The following is a 15,908-nucleotide window of genomic DNA, read 5'->3' on the forward strand; positions in this document are numbered from 1 at the left end:
CACTTCCTCAAGTACCTAATTAGCCACATGTGGCTAGTGACTATTGTATTTAACAGCATAGGCTTAGAGCCTCATGGTTACAGGAAACTTTATTTTCTCAAAGTTTATTGCAGATAATGACATGCCATCAGTAAGGCATTAAAGCCTAAGGGTAGCTTACATTTGGATAAAATTATGTGGGGCAAAGAGTAAAAAAGAACAAAAAATTTTCTGCCCTTTAGCTCATGATTTTTAAGTGAATGTTGATGAGTATTACTATGGTATTTTAAGATCCCACTGTTCATATTGTGAAAACTGAAAGATATCTCACCAATTAAAATTATTATAAATGGTACATGGGCACAAATGTGAACACTGCTGTCTTAAGAGCACTTCAGGTTTTCTCTTCAATGGATACTTACATTGCATCCTTTCTTCTTTCAGGACGAAATGGAAAAATACATCAGGTGTGATCCTTCACAGACAATGATTTACGAATTTATACATTCCCTGTTTTATGTAAAAATTCTAAATGTTGCTGATGTCATCAAAAGTAGGGTAAGATATTTCCTATTTATAAAGCATCTTTAGAAATTGGTCTTGTAAAGACTAATTGGCCTGGCCAATGAGGTTAAACTCTGTCTCACCCAACAATACAAAAGTTAGCCACTCATGGTAGCATGCTCCTGTGGTCCCAGCCATTTGGGAGACTAAGGCAGGAGAATTGCTTGAACTCAGGAGGCAGAGTGCAGTGATCCAAGATTAAGCCAGTGTACTTCAGCCTAGGCAACAGAGCAGGACTCTATTTCCAAAAAAAATTTAAAAATTGATCTTGTAAACAGGGTAGTATGTTCCTGATTTTAAGTGAAAGTAGGTTTCTGAAATTATCTCAGAATTTTAAGAGAAACTTAGACAAGAAATACACACATTAGAGTTGAATCATCATTATGGCTTAAATGTTGCCTTGGGTTTCTCATTACAGAACAATTGCTATTAAAGGCATCAGGAGGGATTTCTGATTTATCCCCCCACACTTCAGTGCACACATGCACATGCAGTGTGCTCACATCCACGGCATGTGGAGGGCTTGGAATGAAGAGAAGTAACAAGACCATCTAGTTCATGGGCAGGAATGTTTGCCATTGTAGGTCTAAGCTGAGTCCCAGGGTGTATCCCCAGGCATTTCTCATGTATGTTGTGATTGAGAGCTTGTGCCCTCGGTTCATTGTTCCTTGGATGTGTTAATCTACCCCGGTGGGCAGAGTAGGTAGCAGAAATATTTGGGCTATGATTGTGATATGGCCCCTTACTTAACCTGATGAAACAAAGTCTCTGTAGAACATAAGAATAAAAGGCATCTTTCTGGTCAAAACCAGAAGTATTCTGCTTTTTCATAAGAGTTCTTATCATAGCACTTAAACTGAGCTAAATCAAAGGCCAGTGTTCTGTTTTGCAGGTGTACATCCAAAGACTTATACAGTGTGCTCCTATGTACATTCGTCCAACCACCTGGAGGAGGATTATCCTCGGAGCCTTTCTTCTTGTCATCAAGGTTGGGAGCAATGTGGCTGTGTGCAATGAGGATTTATGCATGCGCTTTGAGAAAACTACAGTTGACGATCTGTGAGTTTGTATGGTTTTTGTGAACTTTCTAACCATTTTTGGATACTTTATTTGCTCCCATAACTTAAACACTTTGAGAAATACTTTTAAAGGTTACATTATGCAGATAATAAAAATGGGCTTAAATACTACTCTTTCTTTCTCCCCAGTTTTAGAAGAATAGTTCGTATTTTTCACTATTCATCGGTAGGTCTTGGTAAATTGCCATTGTAATAATCTCGTAAATGGAAAAGTATTCTTCTGGTGAATGTTTTTGGCAAATACCTTACCAGTGTACAATGAGAAACATAATAGTACAGTCAATTTTCTTACGGCTTTTACAAGCTGTCTGCAAGTTCTAGTCTCTGTGAGGAGCGCACATCTTGTCTTTGAAATAATTGTTTGCCCATTGACAGGTCTGGGGCCTCTGCATTGTGAAGTATAGCTTCACCCTTAGCCATACATTGTGTATTTGCGTTTGCCGGTATTCTCCCACTTTTCTCTAAAGATCCGTTTTATAGAAACCTTGAGATACGGAATAGCCACAGTTCCCTTTGCCCCTGTCCTTTCCCAATTAGGAGCATTGCATCATTGGGCTGATGAGTTAGAAGTTCTAGTGTTCCCCTCAGGCAGTCTGAGAAACATTGCTGGGGCATCACCCAATGCTCACCACACTCAGGAGGTTCCCAGGGCATTAATGCAACCACAGCAGCACTTGGAGGGCCCCAAGTTATCTGTGAGAATGCAAAAAAATCTTGCTAAATCATGGGGTTGCTCATAGATGGCAACATGACACTGAAACAGGAGCTTCATGGGTCTTTCATTCTGGCCTCATGGCTGCTGTAAAGGGAAGGGTCTTGGAGCTGGTTGGTAGGGTGCACCAGGGAGGCATTTCCAGCACAGGCTCTCACAGTGTTTGCTAGACAGCGAGAATGGCTTTGTGGGTGACACTTAGGAAAATCTGAAGGAACACCTCTTGATGACATAGAAGCATGTGAAGATGAAGATCCTCAGGCTGTGGCAAGAGGTTTTAGTTTTTCAGTTTGTTTGTTTGTTTGTTTTTACATTTGCCTATTACTCCAGATAAGACTGTGATTCAGGATGTATGCAGTCACAAATAGAAGTCTCTGCCAATTGTGCTCCCCACAGGAATAACAACTTTAGCAACTATCTAAATTAAAAAGCACCTCCATAAGAACTGAAAATTATTTAAATGTTCATATGATGTGACTTAACAGCGTAGAAAAGACCGTCTTGAATTGTTGATGCCACCACTGTGAACCTGTGGCAAGGAGAGTGGCTACATGCTTGAGGAAGGGAGAGCACAGCAGCTGTGGGACTTTGCCTGAACTCAGTGCTGCCTTGTCATAGCAGAAAGCAAAACAAAGCTGAATGCACCCAAAGAAAAAACATTTAGACTAGCCCCAACAATAGGGGAATTATTCATCCCCATGGTTGGAACTTGAGTGATGAAAGCCTGGCTGCCATGGGATAAAATAGTCTGGGGTCCTTAATAAACCTGAAAGACTGTTTAGGTCACAAGAACTGCAACTCCTAGTGCCATCTGGACAGACCTAATGCTGTCCCAGAGGTCATGGCCACAGGGGTGCTTGTATCACGTTTCTCCCAGCTTTAGGCAGCTTAGCACAGAGCGACAGACTTCATTTGTGGGAAAGTAAGTGAAGAAGCGAGTCTGTGTCAATTAATCTAGAGAATTCCTTCAGGTCTGATCTCAGACCACCAATGTGGAACCTCCACAATTTTGCAAAAACCAATGACATTCTTCACAGAAATAGAAGTAAAAAAAAATGAATCCTAAAACATACAGGCAACTAAAAAAGACTGAGGATATCCAAAATCAACCTGAGCATAAACAGACAAACCTGGGGGAATTACATTATCTAATTTCAAGTTACCCTCTAAACCTGTAGTAACCAGAACAGCATGGCACTGTGATTAAAAACAGGCACGTAGCCCAGTGAAACACAATAGAAACCCAGAAACCAATTCATACATCTGCAGTGACCTCATTCTCTATGAAGGGGCCAAGCACATGCAATGGGTTAATGACAGTCTGTCGGTAAGGGGTGCTGGGAAAACTGGATATCCACATGCAGAAGAATGAAACCAGGCCTCTATTTCGTACCTTATACAAACATCAAATCAAAATGGATTAAAGATGTAAATCTAAGTTGGGCAGGGTGGCTCACATTTGTAATCCCAGCATTTTGGGAGACCAAGATGGGAGAATGGCTTGAGCTCAGGAGTTCAAGACTATCTGGGCAATGCAGTATCTCTGTCTTTTAAAAAACTAAAAATAGATTTAAATCTAAGACCTCAAATACAAAACTAAAATAAAACATTGGGAAAACTCTCCACAATATTGTACTGGGCAAATATTTTTTGCATAATGTTTTATAAACACAGGCAACCAAAGGAAAAATGGGCAAATTAGGTCACATCAAGTTAAAAAGCTTCTGCGCAACAAAGGAAACAGTGAACAAAGTCAAGTGACAACCCACAGAATGGGGGAAGGTATTTGAAAACTATCTGACAAGGGATTAATTACCAGAATACTTAAGGAGCTCAAATAAATCCATAGAAAAAAACTCTGATTTTTAAAATGCACAAAATACCTGAATAGACATTTCTGAAAAGAGGACACTTTAGGCAGGCTTGGTGGCATGTGCCTGTAGTTTCAGCTGTTTAGGAGACTTAGGTGTGAAAATTACCTGAGCCTGGGAGATCAAGGCTGCAGTGAGCTGTGGTTCTGCCACTGCACTCCAACCTGATTGACAAAGTGAGACATGTTTGAAAACTTAAGAAAGGCATACCAATGGCAAACAGGTATATGAAAAGATACGGAACATCAATATCATTGATGTTCGGAGAAATGTGAATCAAAATTACAATGAGAGATCATCTCACTGTACTTAAAATGGCTCTTATTGTAAAAGAAGGCAATAAAAAATGCTGGTGAGGATATAGAGCAAAGGTAACCCTTGTACACTGTCAGTGAGAATGTAATTTAAATACAGCCACTATGGAGAACAGTGTGGAGGTCCTCAGAACTAAAAATAGAGCCACCATATAATCCAGGAATCTCACTGCTGGGATAAATTCCAAAGAAGGGAAATCAGTATATCAGAGAGATACCTGCACTCTCATGTATGTTGCAGCATTATTCACAGGAGCCAAGATTTGGAAGCATTCTGAGCATTCATCAGCAGATGAGTGGCTAAAGAAAATGGTTCACATACACAATGGAGCACTCTTCACCCACAAAGGAGAATGAGATCCTGTTATCTGCAACAACATGGATGGAAATGTTAAGTGAACTAAGCCAGACACAAAAAGACAAAATTCACCTATTCTCACTGATTTGTGGGAACTAAAAATTAAAACAATTTAACTCATGAAGATATAGAGTAGGAGAATTGTTTGCAGCTGCTGATAAAGTAGTATGGAGGATGAGAGGAGTGAGGGGTGATGGTTAATAGGTGCACACATTTGGTTGGAAAGAATAAATATCTAGTATTTGAAAGCATAACAGGGTTACAACAGTCAAGAATTATTTAATTGTACATTTTAGAGTAACTAAAAGAGTATAATTGAATTATTTGTAAAAAATAAGAATAAAAGGACACATGCTTGAAGTGCAATTAATTTTCCATTTACCCTGCTATGATTATGACACATTATAGGCCTGTATTAAATTTTATATGCCCCATAAATATGTATACCTACAATGTACTTCAAAAGAAATTTTTAAAGGCTTTCATTCAGAATTAACACAGTGTATATTTACAATTGAAATGAGGCTTCTTGTAACCAAGAAGAGATTAGTAATGGCTGGTTGCTGTTCAAATGGCTGCTAAGTTACCAGTCTGCCAATAGTATAAACTGAGTTATCATGGTGATATTGCTAGTAGCCATTTTTATAAAGGATTTAACAGAAAATGAATGTCATTTGAAAGTTGTAGAAGCTAAAGTTCTCTTAATCACTACTGTCATCAATTTGTAAACTGGTTTCTTTGTGTGAGTGAGTGTGTGTGTGTGTGTGTGTGTGAGAGAGAGGGAGAAAGGGAGGGAGATGAAGTTTTGCTTTTGCTGCCTAGGCAACAATGTGCAATGGGGGGATCTTGGCTCACGGCAACCTCCGCCTCCTGGGTTCAAGCAGTTCTCCTGTCTCAGCCTCCTGAGTAGCTGGGATTACAGGCATGTGCCACGACACCCAGCTAATTTTCTATTTTTAATAGAGATGGGGTGTTACATAATATTCAGGAGCCTGGAGAGACCAATGGATGAAACAGGAGGATTTTATTGAAGTGGCCACCAGCTCGGCAGATTTGCATCCCCAGGCTGAGAGCCTAACAAAGACAGGGCTTGATTTGTTATACAGCCAGGATGACATAGCAACTAACGGGTTTACAGAAGCCAGAGAAAGAACAGTTAACTTGTGACATGTCTCGTGATGTATGTTATGTTTGAAAATCGCATTTTGAGAAACACATTGCACATTCTTTGGTGTTATATTACCCTGTGACCTTGCAGCTGGACTGCAAGAAAAACAGGAGTCCTGAGATGCCTGGGAACTTTGCTGAGAAAGTAGGGAGAGTAGATAAGCTAGATTTGATAGGGAGTTAGTTAATTTCAAGCAGAGCTGGGGGTTAGGTTTTATATTGAACAGAACGAGTAAACTTTTATTATGTAGCAATTACAGGCTACTACTGTTATTAATTTCTTCACGGGTTTCTCCATGTTGTTTCTCCATGGGTCACGCTGGTCTCGAACTCCTGGTCTCAGATGATCCACCCATCTTAGCCTCCCAAAGTGCTGGCATTATAGGCATGAACCACTGCCCAGCTTGTAAACTGGTTTCTTGAAGGTAGCAAAATTTGTAATGAGAAACACTTAGCTCCACTATAGTGGCAGTTAAATTGATCTCAAGACCTGCAGCTAATCTGGTGGGGCTCTAGCTCTAGTTCCAAGGTCAGAGAATACACAGAGAAATGTGCAGGTGTCCATCACTCCAGAGACAGTGATGACAGAGGCCAGCCCCAAGATGACCAGTTCTACATGTGCCATTTGTGAACGCAGAAGCATCGGGAGCTATGCTCTGAAGAGGAGCTATGCTCATGATCTTTGGAGATTGAAAAACATTACAACAAAGTGTTTAATGCACATTTATCTTGTCCCTCTACTGTTGATTGTTTATAATGGTCTCTTTTTGACTGTAAATTGAACCTTTTAAAAATTAGTGTCTATCAGGTTTTTCTTCAAACTTTTCAACATCTGTTAGTCTTGTTAGGATATTTTCTTCAGAAACATCACTATCTATCAGGGAATTTCAAATTAAAACCACAATGTAATATCACCTTACTCCTGTAAGAATGGGCCATAATTAAAAAATCAAAAAATCATCTATGCTGGTACGGATTTGGTCAAAGGGAACACTTACACTGCTGATGGGAATGTAAGCTAGTACAAGCACTGTGGAAACAGTACTGCCATCAATCCAGCGATCTCACACTGGGTATCTACCCAAAGGAAAAGAAGTCATATGAAAAAGACAAATGCACGTGCATGTTGATAGCAGCACAGTTTACAATTGTAAAAATGTGGAACCAGCATCAATGCCCATCAATTAATCGGCAAAGAAAATGTCGAATATACATACCATGGAATAATGCTGAGCCATAAAACAGAATGAAATAATGGCCTTTACAGCAACCTGGTTGGAGCTGGAGGTCGTTATTCCAAGTGAAGTAACTCAGGAATGGAAAACCAAATATGTATTCTCCATGAGAATCCAAAGTCATAAAATGATACAGTGGCCTTTGGGGACTAGAGGGGGAAGGTTGGGATGGGGTGATGGATAAAATTACATTTTGAGGCCGGGCGCAGTGTCTCAAGCCTGTAATGCCAGCACTTTTGGAGGCCGATGCAGGTGGATCACGAGATCGAAAGATCAAGACCATCCTGGTCAACATGGTGAAACCCCGTCTCTACTAAAAATACAAAAAATTAGCTGGGCATGGTGGCGCGTGCCTATAATTTCAGCTACTCAGGAGGCTGAGGCAGGAGAATTGCCTGAACCCAGGATGCAGAGGTTACAGTGAGCCAAGATTGCGCCATTGCACTCCAGCCTGGGTAACAAGAGCGAAACTCCGTCTCAAAAAAAAAAAAAAAGATTACACATCGGGTACACTGCTCAAGTGGTAGGTAAACCAGAAGCTCTGATGTTACTCCTAATGAAATTATCCATGAAACCAAAACCACCTGTTTCTCAAAAACGATTGAAATAAAATTTTAAAACATTATTGATAAACATATATATAAACATAGACACACACATATACATTTAAGTTAAACTGAGCAGCTTCTTGTTCGAAAATTTGTTGTGCTTGTAAAGGGTATGCGATTCAGCTATTGAAAAACAACAGGCCGGGCATGGTGGCTCGAGCCTATAATCCCAGCACTTTGGGAGACCGAGGCGGGTGGATCACGAGGTCAAGAGATCGAGACCATCCTGATCAACATGGTGAAACCTTGTCTCTACTAAAAATACAAAAAATTAGCTGGGCATGGTGGCGCGTGCCTGTAATTTCAGCTACTCTGGATGCTGAGGCAGGAGAATTGCTTGAACCCAGGAGGTGGAGGTTGCGGTGAGCCGAGATCGCGCCATTGCACTCCAGCCTGGGTAACGAGCAAAACTCGGTCTCAAAAAAAAAAATTAAAAGTAAAAGTAAATAAATAATTAAAAACAACAAAAACTGCCAGGCGCAGTGGCCCACGCCTGTAATCCCAACACTTTGGGAGGCCGAGGCAGGTGGATCATGAGGTCAAGAGATCGAGACCATCCTGGTCAACATGGTGAAACCCCGTCTCTACTAAAAAAATACAAAAAATTAACTGGGCATGGTGGCATGTGCCTGTAAACCTAGCTACTCAGGAGGCTGAGGCAGGAGAATTGCCTGAACCCGGGAGGTGAAGGTTGTGGTCAGCCGAGATCACGCCATTGCACTCCAGCCTGGGTAACGAGTGAAACTCCGTCTCAAAAAAAAAAAAACACTAAGGAGATACATATTCTGTAGGGATAATTGTTGTCTTCAATAACTATTAGTAAACACGATCATTCTATGAAATACTATATTTTACACAGTTAAAATGTGTTTATGGAAATACACAAAAGAGATTATGAAGTGCATATGTTCCTATAGTAAATTAAGTCCTGGTCAGCTGATTATTCATATCTGACTGACATTCCCATCATAGCCTTGTGGTTATTTGAATAGGAAATTTATGTTGGAAGTAGTTTCAGCTGGGTTTTCAGTGAAACCAGTGAGAAAACCTCATGTCTGCTTATATCCTAACTGCTTTCCATACTGGAGAACTTCAAGCATTTGTTGACTTAGCCGGTGGATAAAACATTGAAACATTAAAAGCAAGAAACCAAGTGTGCTGTTGAGATATTGTTTTATGCAATTAAGTCTTCACAGTGATTACTATGAGAGTGATAAGATTACTCCTGTTTTGTATTTATTTAAACATTTGACCAAGTGCTGGATACAGTGGTTCATGTCTGTAATACCAGCACTTTGGGAGGCCAAGGTAGGAGTATCCACTTCATCACAGGAGTTTAACACCAGCCTGGGCAAAAAGTGAGACCCTGTTTCTACAAAAGGAATTTTTTAAAATTGCCCAGTTAAATGGCATGAGCCTGTAGTTCCAAGCCTTGAAAGGCTTAGGTGCATGGGTTACTTGAGCCTCGGAGGTTGAGTCTGTTGTGAGCTAGGATCATGTCACTGCACTTTAGCCTGGGTGACCCTGTCTCAGAAAAAGAAAAACAACCTTTGGCCAGGACAGGTGAATAATTATGCTGCAGAGGGCTGCTTCGAGCCTGTTCCCCTCTCAGTGCATTCAACTCAACCCCACATTCTGTTGTGGCCATGGGTGACAGATGCTGAGCACCTTGAGGTTTCATTTCTAACTTAACTCAGGAGAAACAGTGTGTAAGGCCGGCACCCTACCAGAAGGCATCTCATGAAATGAATTTAGTTTAGTCAAGATGTCTCTCTCTGATCTTTCTACCATTGGAAGTGTAAAGAGTATTCCTGCTCCATAATAGTGAGAGCTAATAAATGGCATTCATCATTTCTGTCATCTGATCACTATTGTGGTGTCTTGGGTGTGACCATGAAGTCTGAGTTGTGCAATAGAATGCTCAAGAATGATCCCGAGTCAGCTGCACAAGTACAGAGGAGGCCGTCACCTTTCTCTTCATTCCAATCTTGGGGTGCTGGATTCAGAATGGACTGCAAGCAGCTGTGCCCTGTTTGGACATTAGCGTAGGAACCCACCTCCATGTGTTTCAAAACAGAATTTGGAGCCATTCTAGTAGCTCAGTGTGATATTTTTAAAGAACTGAGAAGTGTTTTGTTAACTGACTTAATGAAAACAACTGCTATTAAATGCGCATATTGTTTAAAAAGTATCTACAAAATTGTAACCTCAATGTTTTCTTGCAAAAGAAGTGGAAGTAATACAGAGAACTTTTCAAATGAAGAATCACTGAGAAACAAAATAGAAGTAGGGTAACATGTACTTATATATCTTTTTGAAGATTATACAAGAATGAATTTGCCTCAGGCTTTTCAATTTATGAACATGAGTAGGATTTCCCTCTAGGGAAAGTTTTCACATCAATGTTGAAGAAAAACTAAACTTTTCTGTATTTGGTAATCTACCAGGGTTCCAATCCAATGTTCTTTCTTATATTTATAAGGTCTGTCTCCAGTGTGTATTATCATGGGTCTTGGAGCAAATATCATGTAAATGAAGGCATTTCTACATTCTATACATTCATAGGTTTTATTTCAGAAATGAGTTCTTATTTCTTGTGGAACTGGAACAAGTGAAGACCTTACCACGTGTTTCTATTTATAAGGAATTTTTCATTGAATACTTTCATGTTTTCAGAGAAGTAAAAAAGCTGAAGCCTTTACCATGTTTCTTAAGTTTATGTCATCTTTCTCCATGTTAAATGGGAATATGTCTAGGAACATAGGGAAAATCAAGTTTATTAACATTTTTTACATTCATGTTTCATTTGGGGTACAGGTTTGTTTTCTGAGTTTTCAAAGGGAATTGGGAAAGTTGCACTCTTTCTTGTATTACTTCACTAGATTGGGTTCTGTCCAGTGTGTGTTATTTCATGAATTCTAATAAACTAGAGCACATGATAGCCTTACCACATTTCTTACATGAGAATAATGTTTTTGAAGATAGCCCAGTGAACTAACATGGTCCTGTGTTTGTTCTGTTGTGTTTCTCCTTCCCCAGGAATAAGTTGGAAATGTACTTCTTGAGGCTAATTGATTATGATACTAACATTTCTAAAAGCGTTTATACCAGATTCTACTTCCGTCTTCGTGACTTTATAGTCAGCCATGGCCTGAGTTTGCCTACTTACCTTCTTGACAGAAAAAGAGCATGGGATCTGCAGGTAAGGCTATGAAGTAACTAAGTGGATTTTGAGTCAAACACCAGTGCCAACATGTATGACTAGGTCATATGAAGTAGTGATTAGAAAAATGGAAAGCTTCAAAATTAACATACTGAAGAGCTTATTAACCTTTTGGCATTCTATTTCCTGTATCTCTTATGGTTTTTCTAAGGATTCACATTTTTGGAAAATTATAGATGTTATCTCTTTTGTGGCCATAATTCAGAATGTTTTAATCAAATTTATTCTTAATGAACTTGAACGTTTTGAACCTTTGCCCCTGCAAATAATATACAGAAATGATTTCTTGCCATTGTATTTCTAATGATGTCTACATACCACAATGCACTTACCACTCTTGACTACTTTTTGTTACTCAGTTTGCAAATTTCTGTCATTTTCTACTGTGTATACCACAGTGCACAGTCCCATGGGCGTGTTAGAGAAACCATTAGTGCCTAAGCCAAGAGACATGCACTTAGACAGTATGAGGCGTACGTGTCTCAAGTACTGGCTGCAGGAAGTACATGGGATTTTACTGGAAATGATCACTTTTATGGAACAAAGTAATATTTATGGTTTGTTACTTTTGGTAAGTACACAGCAAAATTACTCACAGCTGACAAGCATCAACATTTAAAATAGGCATGTTCTGTGGCATCGTGGAAGTATTTTAAAATAATACAATTTTCTACCATAAGCATAAATGTAGTGCCTTTTGATGCCTAATCATTAGACTTTGTTGACATTTCAATACAATCCAGCACATGCCTGCCCGGTTAAAATTTTCTGTGAGTATATAATAACTTATAGATTGGATAGAATGTGAATAGATTAATAAACTTTTTGCAAAACTGTGCTTTCATTATTTTTAAGGCACAAGTGCACAGGTAACAGATAATACTGTTAGAAGCCTGTCACAATACAGTGACATTCTGGGGAGCCCAATTTTTAAGTAACTTAATAAAGCAAGCTCCCCTTTGCTCCCGCAATCTAATTCTAGCCCTGAAAGGAGATGACCTAAGTTAGCTGCCAGAAGGGGGCGTGTAAACCTCAGCCAAAGTAGCTGTAGCTGAACTAGCTAAAGGAGTCTGCATGTGTGGCTTCCCATCAGTGGTGATTGTTAAAAGGATGGAACCCTTTTTTAAATTGTACCTCTTTTCTATTTGACATTCTTAGGCTTTATCAAGGATGGAACAATACGAAGTGTTCTATACTGGCATGACGAGGTCTGTGAGCGTTGATGACGTAACTACTCTTCAGCGCACCAGGGCCATCCTCTCCTGAAGGAAGAAATGAGGGGTCTTGTAACATCTGAACCCCTCACCAAAAAAGACAGGAAAATACCACCTCTCCTGCTAAATAACTAGAAAAGTTTGTATTTTCAAAAGAAGAAATACCTCAATTCAAGTTAACTCAAAGACAACTAAGATTGTCCTTTATAATAAGGAATGGGACCTTGTCAGGGCAACAACACAGTCTTCACCCTTCTGTCCCTCTTAATGTAAACAGTTATAGGAACCACTTTAAAGTGAAGGCTCCTTCTGCCCACTCACAGATGCTTGCTTAGTGTGTCGGCTGATAGCTGTGAATGGTGTCAGGCTTTTTTTGTTTTGTTTTCAGATGAGTCTCTGTTGCCAGGCTAGGGGGCAGTGGTGTGATCCCAGCTCAATGCAATTTCCACCTCCTGGGTCCAAGCCATTCTCCTGCCTCAGCCTCCCTCCTTAATTAAATGTTTTATTTTAAGTAGCTGGGATTACAGGGGCACCCGGCCTGTGTAAGGCTTTTAAAACAATGATTTAAATTTTTTAGATTTTTAAAAGATAACTTTTTTGTTTTTTAAAAATATTTTTTCTTTCCCCCAAATTGCAGTATTGGTATTTAGACATGTCAAAGGAGTTCATGAATAGCACAGTCTTTTCTTCCTGAGGGTCCTCCTTTTCAGGTGTCCCAGCCTGCTCGCAGCAGCCATAGACAGGGCCTTTATACTGAGAGAAGCTACAGAGCGCTGGAAAGCTGGGAATACACAGACAGACATGATCAGAGTTGAGAATAGGAGGCAGGTTGTGATGTCCTCTGTGAGGGAATAATTATTATTGTCCTGGGGCTGTTTCTAGATATCGTCAAATAAATTCAGATGTAGGTAAGATGTGACTTTATTCTAAAGGAGTATTACAATGGGGAAATCACCAAGCATCAGATCTGCAAGCATCTCATAAAATACAGATAAGGGCTGTGTTTTTTATGGAGGAGCAAACAAGATTAGAAGGAAGGTGGGAGGAAGAGTGGAGAGTGGCAAAATCAGATTTAAGCTCAGGGAATGTTTCAGCCAGAAGTCAGCCTGTTAGGAGGGGCATAAACGGGGTTTGTATGTTGGCTCGGACTGAAGGCAGAGCACAGTCCGGGAGCTGGGGAAAGGAGAGAAACTTAAGCAAAGTTGTGATGGAATTCCTGGAACCCAGGAGGCAAAGGTTGCAGTGAGCCGAGATTGCACCAGTGCAGTCCAGCGTGAAAGAGTGAGACTCTGTCTTATAAGTAAATAAATATTTTAAATAAAGTCTGGTTTTAACCAATTATAGTTTCTATTTGTGTAATTTTGTTAATATAAAAGACCCACCTCCGGAAAGACTATTAGGATTTTCTTCTTACTCATATCCAACTAAATTATACCACCCCGTTTTCTAAAAAAAAAAAACAAAAAAAACCCCATGAAGTTTCCATTAACTGATCTTAATATCAGTTTATATAGATGATTCACAACATGCTTAGACTTTCTGTCTTGCCTAAATATTCTCTTTCTTGAACAACTTGGTCATTTTATTTTAGGTAAAAAAATTTACCACACAAGATTTCTTCTTATATAAAATTGCTTTTTTTTACCTTTATCAAAAATACCTCTTTATATCTTTAACTTTCTTCCCTTATTTCCTGGTTCCTGTTACCTCATTTTATAAATAACTTTTATAAAAGCTTTGAACTAGACAAAGATATTGACCTCCTAATAAGAACATTTAAAAAATGTTTTTCTACATTTTTTTAGTTGGAAATTACCCAGCTACTTAATATCTGTTAATAACCTTAGATACCAAATCAGATGACAAGTCTGTTTACAACCATTTATTCCATTACATTTACAAGGTTAATATTTTATCTAGATGATGAAAACTGTGATAGTCATTATTTAAAGTAAAATCCCTGTTAACCATTTTTGTAGCTGTGAATTTTAGGTGTTTAATTTTCTTTTCTTTTTTTGTTTGTTTGAGACAGTTTTGCTTTTATTGCCCAGGCTGGAGTGCAGTGGTGCAATCTGGGCTCACTGCCACCTCCACCTCCTGGGTTCAAGTGATTCTCTTGCCTCAGCCTCCCAAGTAGCTGGGACTACATGTGCCCACCACCATACAGGCTAATTTTCTTTGTATTTTTAGTAGAGACAGGGTTTCACCACGTTGACCAGGCTGGTCTCGAACTTCTGCCATCAGGTGATCGGCACCCCCCGGCCTCCTGAAGTACTCCCAAATTAGAGGCATGAGGCACCGTGCCCACCCTATTTAAGTAATTTTCTTAAGGTTAAATATAAGGGTATTTTACCAATGACTCAGAATGTAGATGTTTTCATTAAACCAAATTATTCCACGTCTTTTTTATCAAAAATTACACAAGCAAAGATCATTCTGTCTTGGGCGGGGTTGTATAGTTCTATAACCCTTGTAACAAATCTTCATCGTATTCTGCAGGAATAAGCATGAAATCACGTGATCAACAAAGGCAAACAACAATGCTGGACATTTTCACAGCATTTCTAATACTTTCTCAATAATTCGAAAGCCAGCTTATTTATAAAAGATTTTACTAGGCTGAGGAGGGTGGATCAGGAGGTCAAGAGATCGAGACCATCCTGGTCAACAAGGTGAAACCCCGTCTCTACTAAAAATACAAAAATTAGCTGGGCACAGTAGTGCGCGCCTGTAGTCCCAGCTACTCGGGAGGCTGAGGCAGGAGAATTGCCTGAACCCAGGAGGCGGAGGTTACGGTGAGCCAAGATGGTGCCACTACACTCCAGCCTGGGTGATGGTGAGAATCCGTCTCCAAAAAAAAAAAAAGTATGTTTATTAGGAAATTCATGAAAACGACCACAATATTAAAGGATTGGTTCTTAAACCCAAACTAAGGTGAATATTTTGCACACCTTACTAGATACAATACTCTTCCTGAAAAAGTCATTTCAACTTACCAGCACTCGATATCAAATCTCTGCTTCTGAGGTAGGTACTTTGGAACCTGAAGCACACAGTTTAACGCTGTGCCATGAGACCGTTCTGCTCTCCTGTTTTGGTGCTGCCCCACTCTGAAATAAGAAATGGATATAGGAAAATTGTTACTGATTCTGCCTTAGGACAGTAATAACAGATTTATTAACATGGATATTAACTTAGGATTGTATAGTCATTCCTCTATTGAAACATACTGTTGATACTTCCAGGTCAAGATACTAGGCTTATAGAAATATCAACTCTTAAAAGCGATTTTTTTTTTTTTTTTTTGAGATGGAGTTTCGCTCTTGTTACCCAGGCTGGAGTGCAATGGCGCGATCTCGGCTCACCGCAACCTCCTCCTCCTGGGTTCAGGCAATTCTCCTGCCTCAGCTTCCTGAGTAGCTGGGATTACAGGCACGCGCCACCATGCCCACCTAATTTTTTGTATATTTAGTAGAGACGGGGTTTCACCATGTTGACCAGGATGATCTCGATATCTTGACCTCGTGATCCACCCACCTCGGCCTCCCAAAGTGCTGGGATTACAGGCTTGAGCCACCACACCT

General features: G+C 39.7%; 1 protein-coding gene and 1 pseudogene across 2 annotated transcripts in view; one reads left to right on the forward strand and one right to left on the reverse strand.

The window, feature by feature from the left end:
• LOC103790984 (cyclin-Y-like protein 2) overlaps positions 1-13,662 on the forward strand; it is a 32,105-nt gene extending 18,443 nt beyond the window's left edge. The window contains exons 12-15 of the mRNA XM_078345354.1: positions 424-537; positions 1,436-1,602; positions 10,927-11,089; positions 12,269-13,662. Of these exons, the coding sequence (XP_078201480.1) occupies positions 424-537; positions 1,436-1,602; positions 10,927-11,089; positions 12,269-12,376 (552 nt within the window). The 3' untranslated portion in view covers positions 12,377-13,662. The remainder of the gene's footprint in view (positions 1-423; positions 538-1,435; positions 1,603-10,926; positions 11,090-12,268) is intronic.
• A 1,557-nt stretch (positions 13,663-15,219) lies between these two features.
• LOC144578641 (wings apart-like protein homolog) overlaps positions 15,220-15,908 on the reverse strand; it is a 49,789-nt pseudogene continuing 49,100 nt past the window's right edge. The window contains exon 13 of the transcript XR_013524836.1: positions 15,220-15,434. The product of XR_013524836.1 is annotated as a wings apart-like protein homolog (transcript). The remainder of the gene's footprint in view (positions 15,435-15,908) is intronic.

The sequence above is a fragment of the Callithrix jacchus genome, chromosome 12 (assembly GCF_049354715.1).
Source record: "Callithrix jacchus isolate 240 chromosome 12, calJac240_pri, whole genome shotgun sequence".
NCBI lineage: Eukaryota > Metazoa > Chordata > Mammalia > Primates > Cebidae > Callithrix > Callithrix jacchus.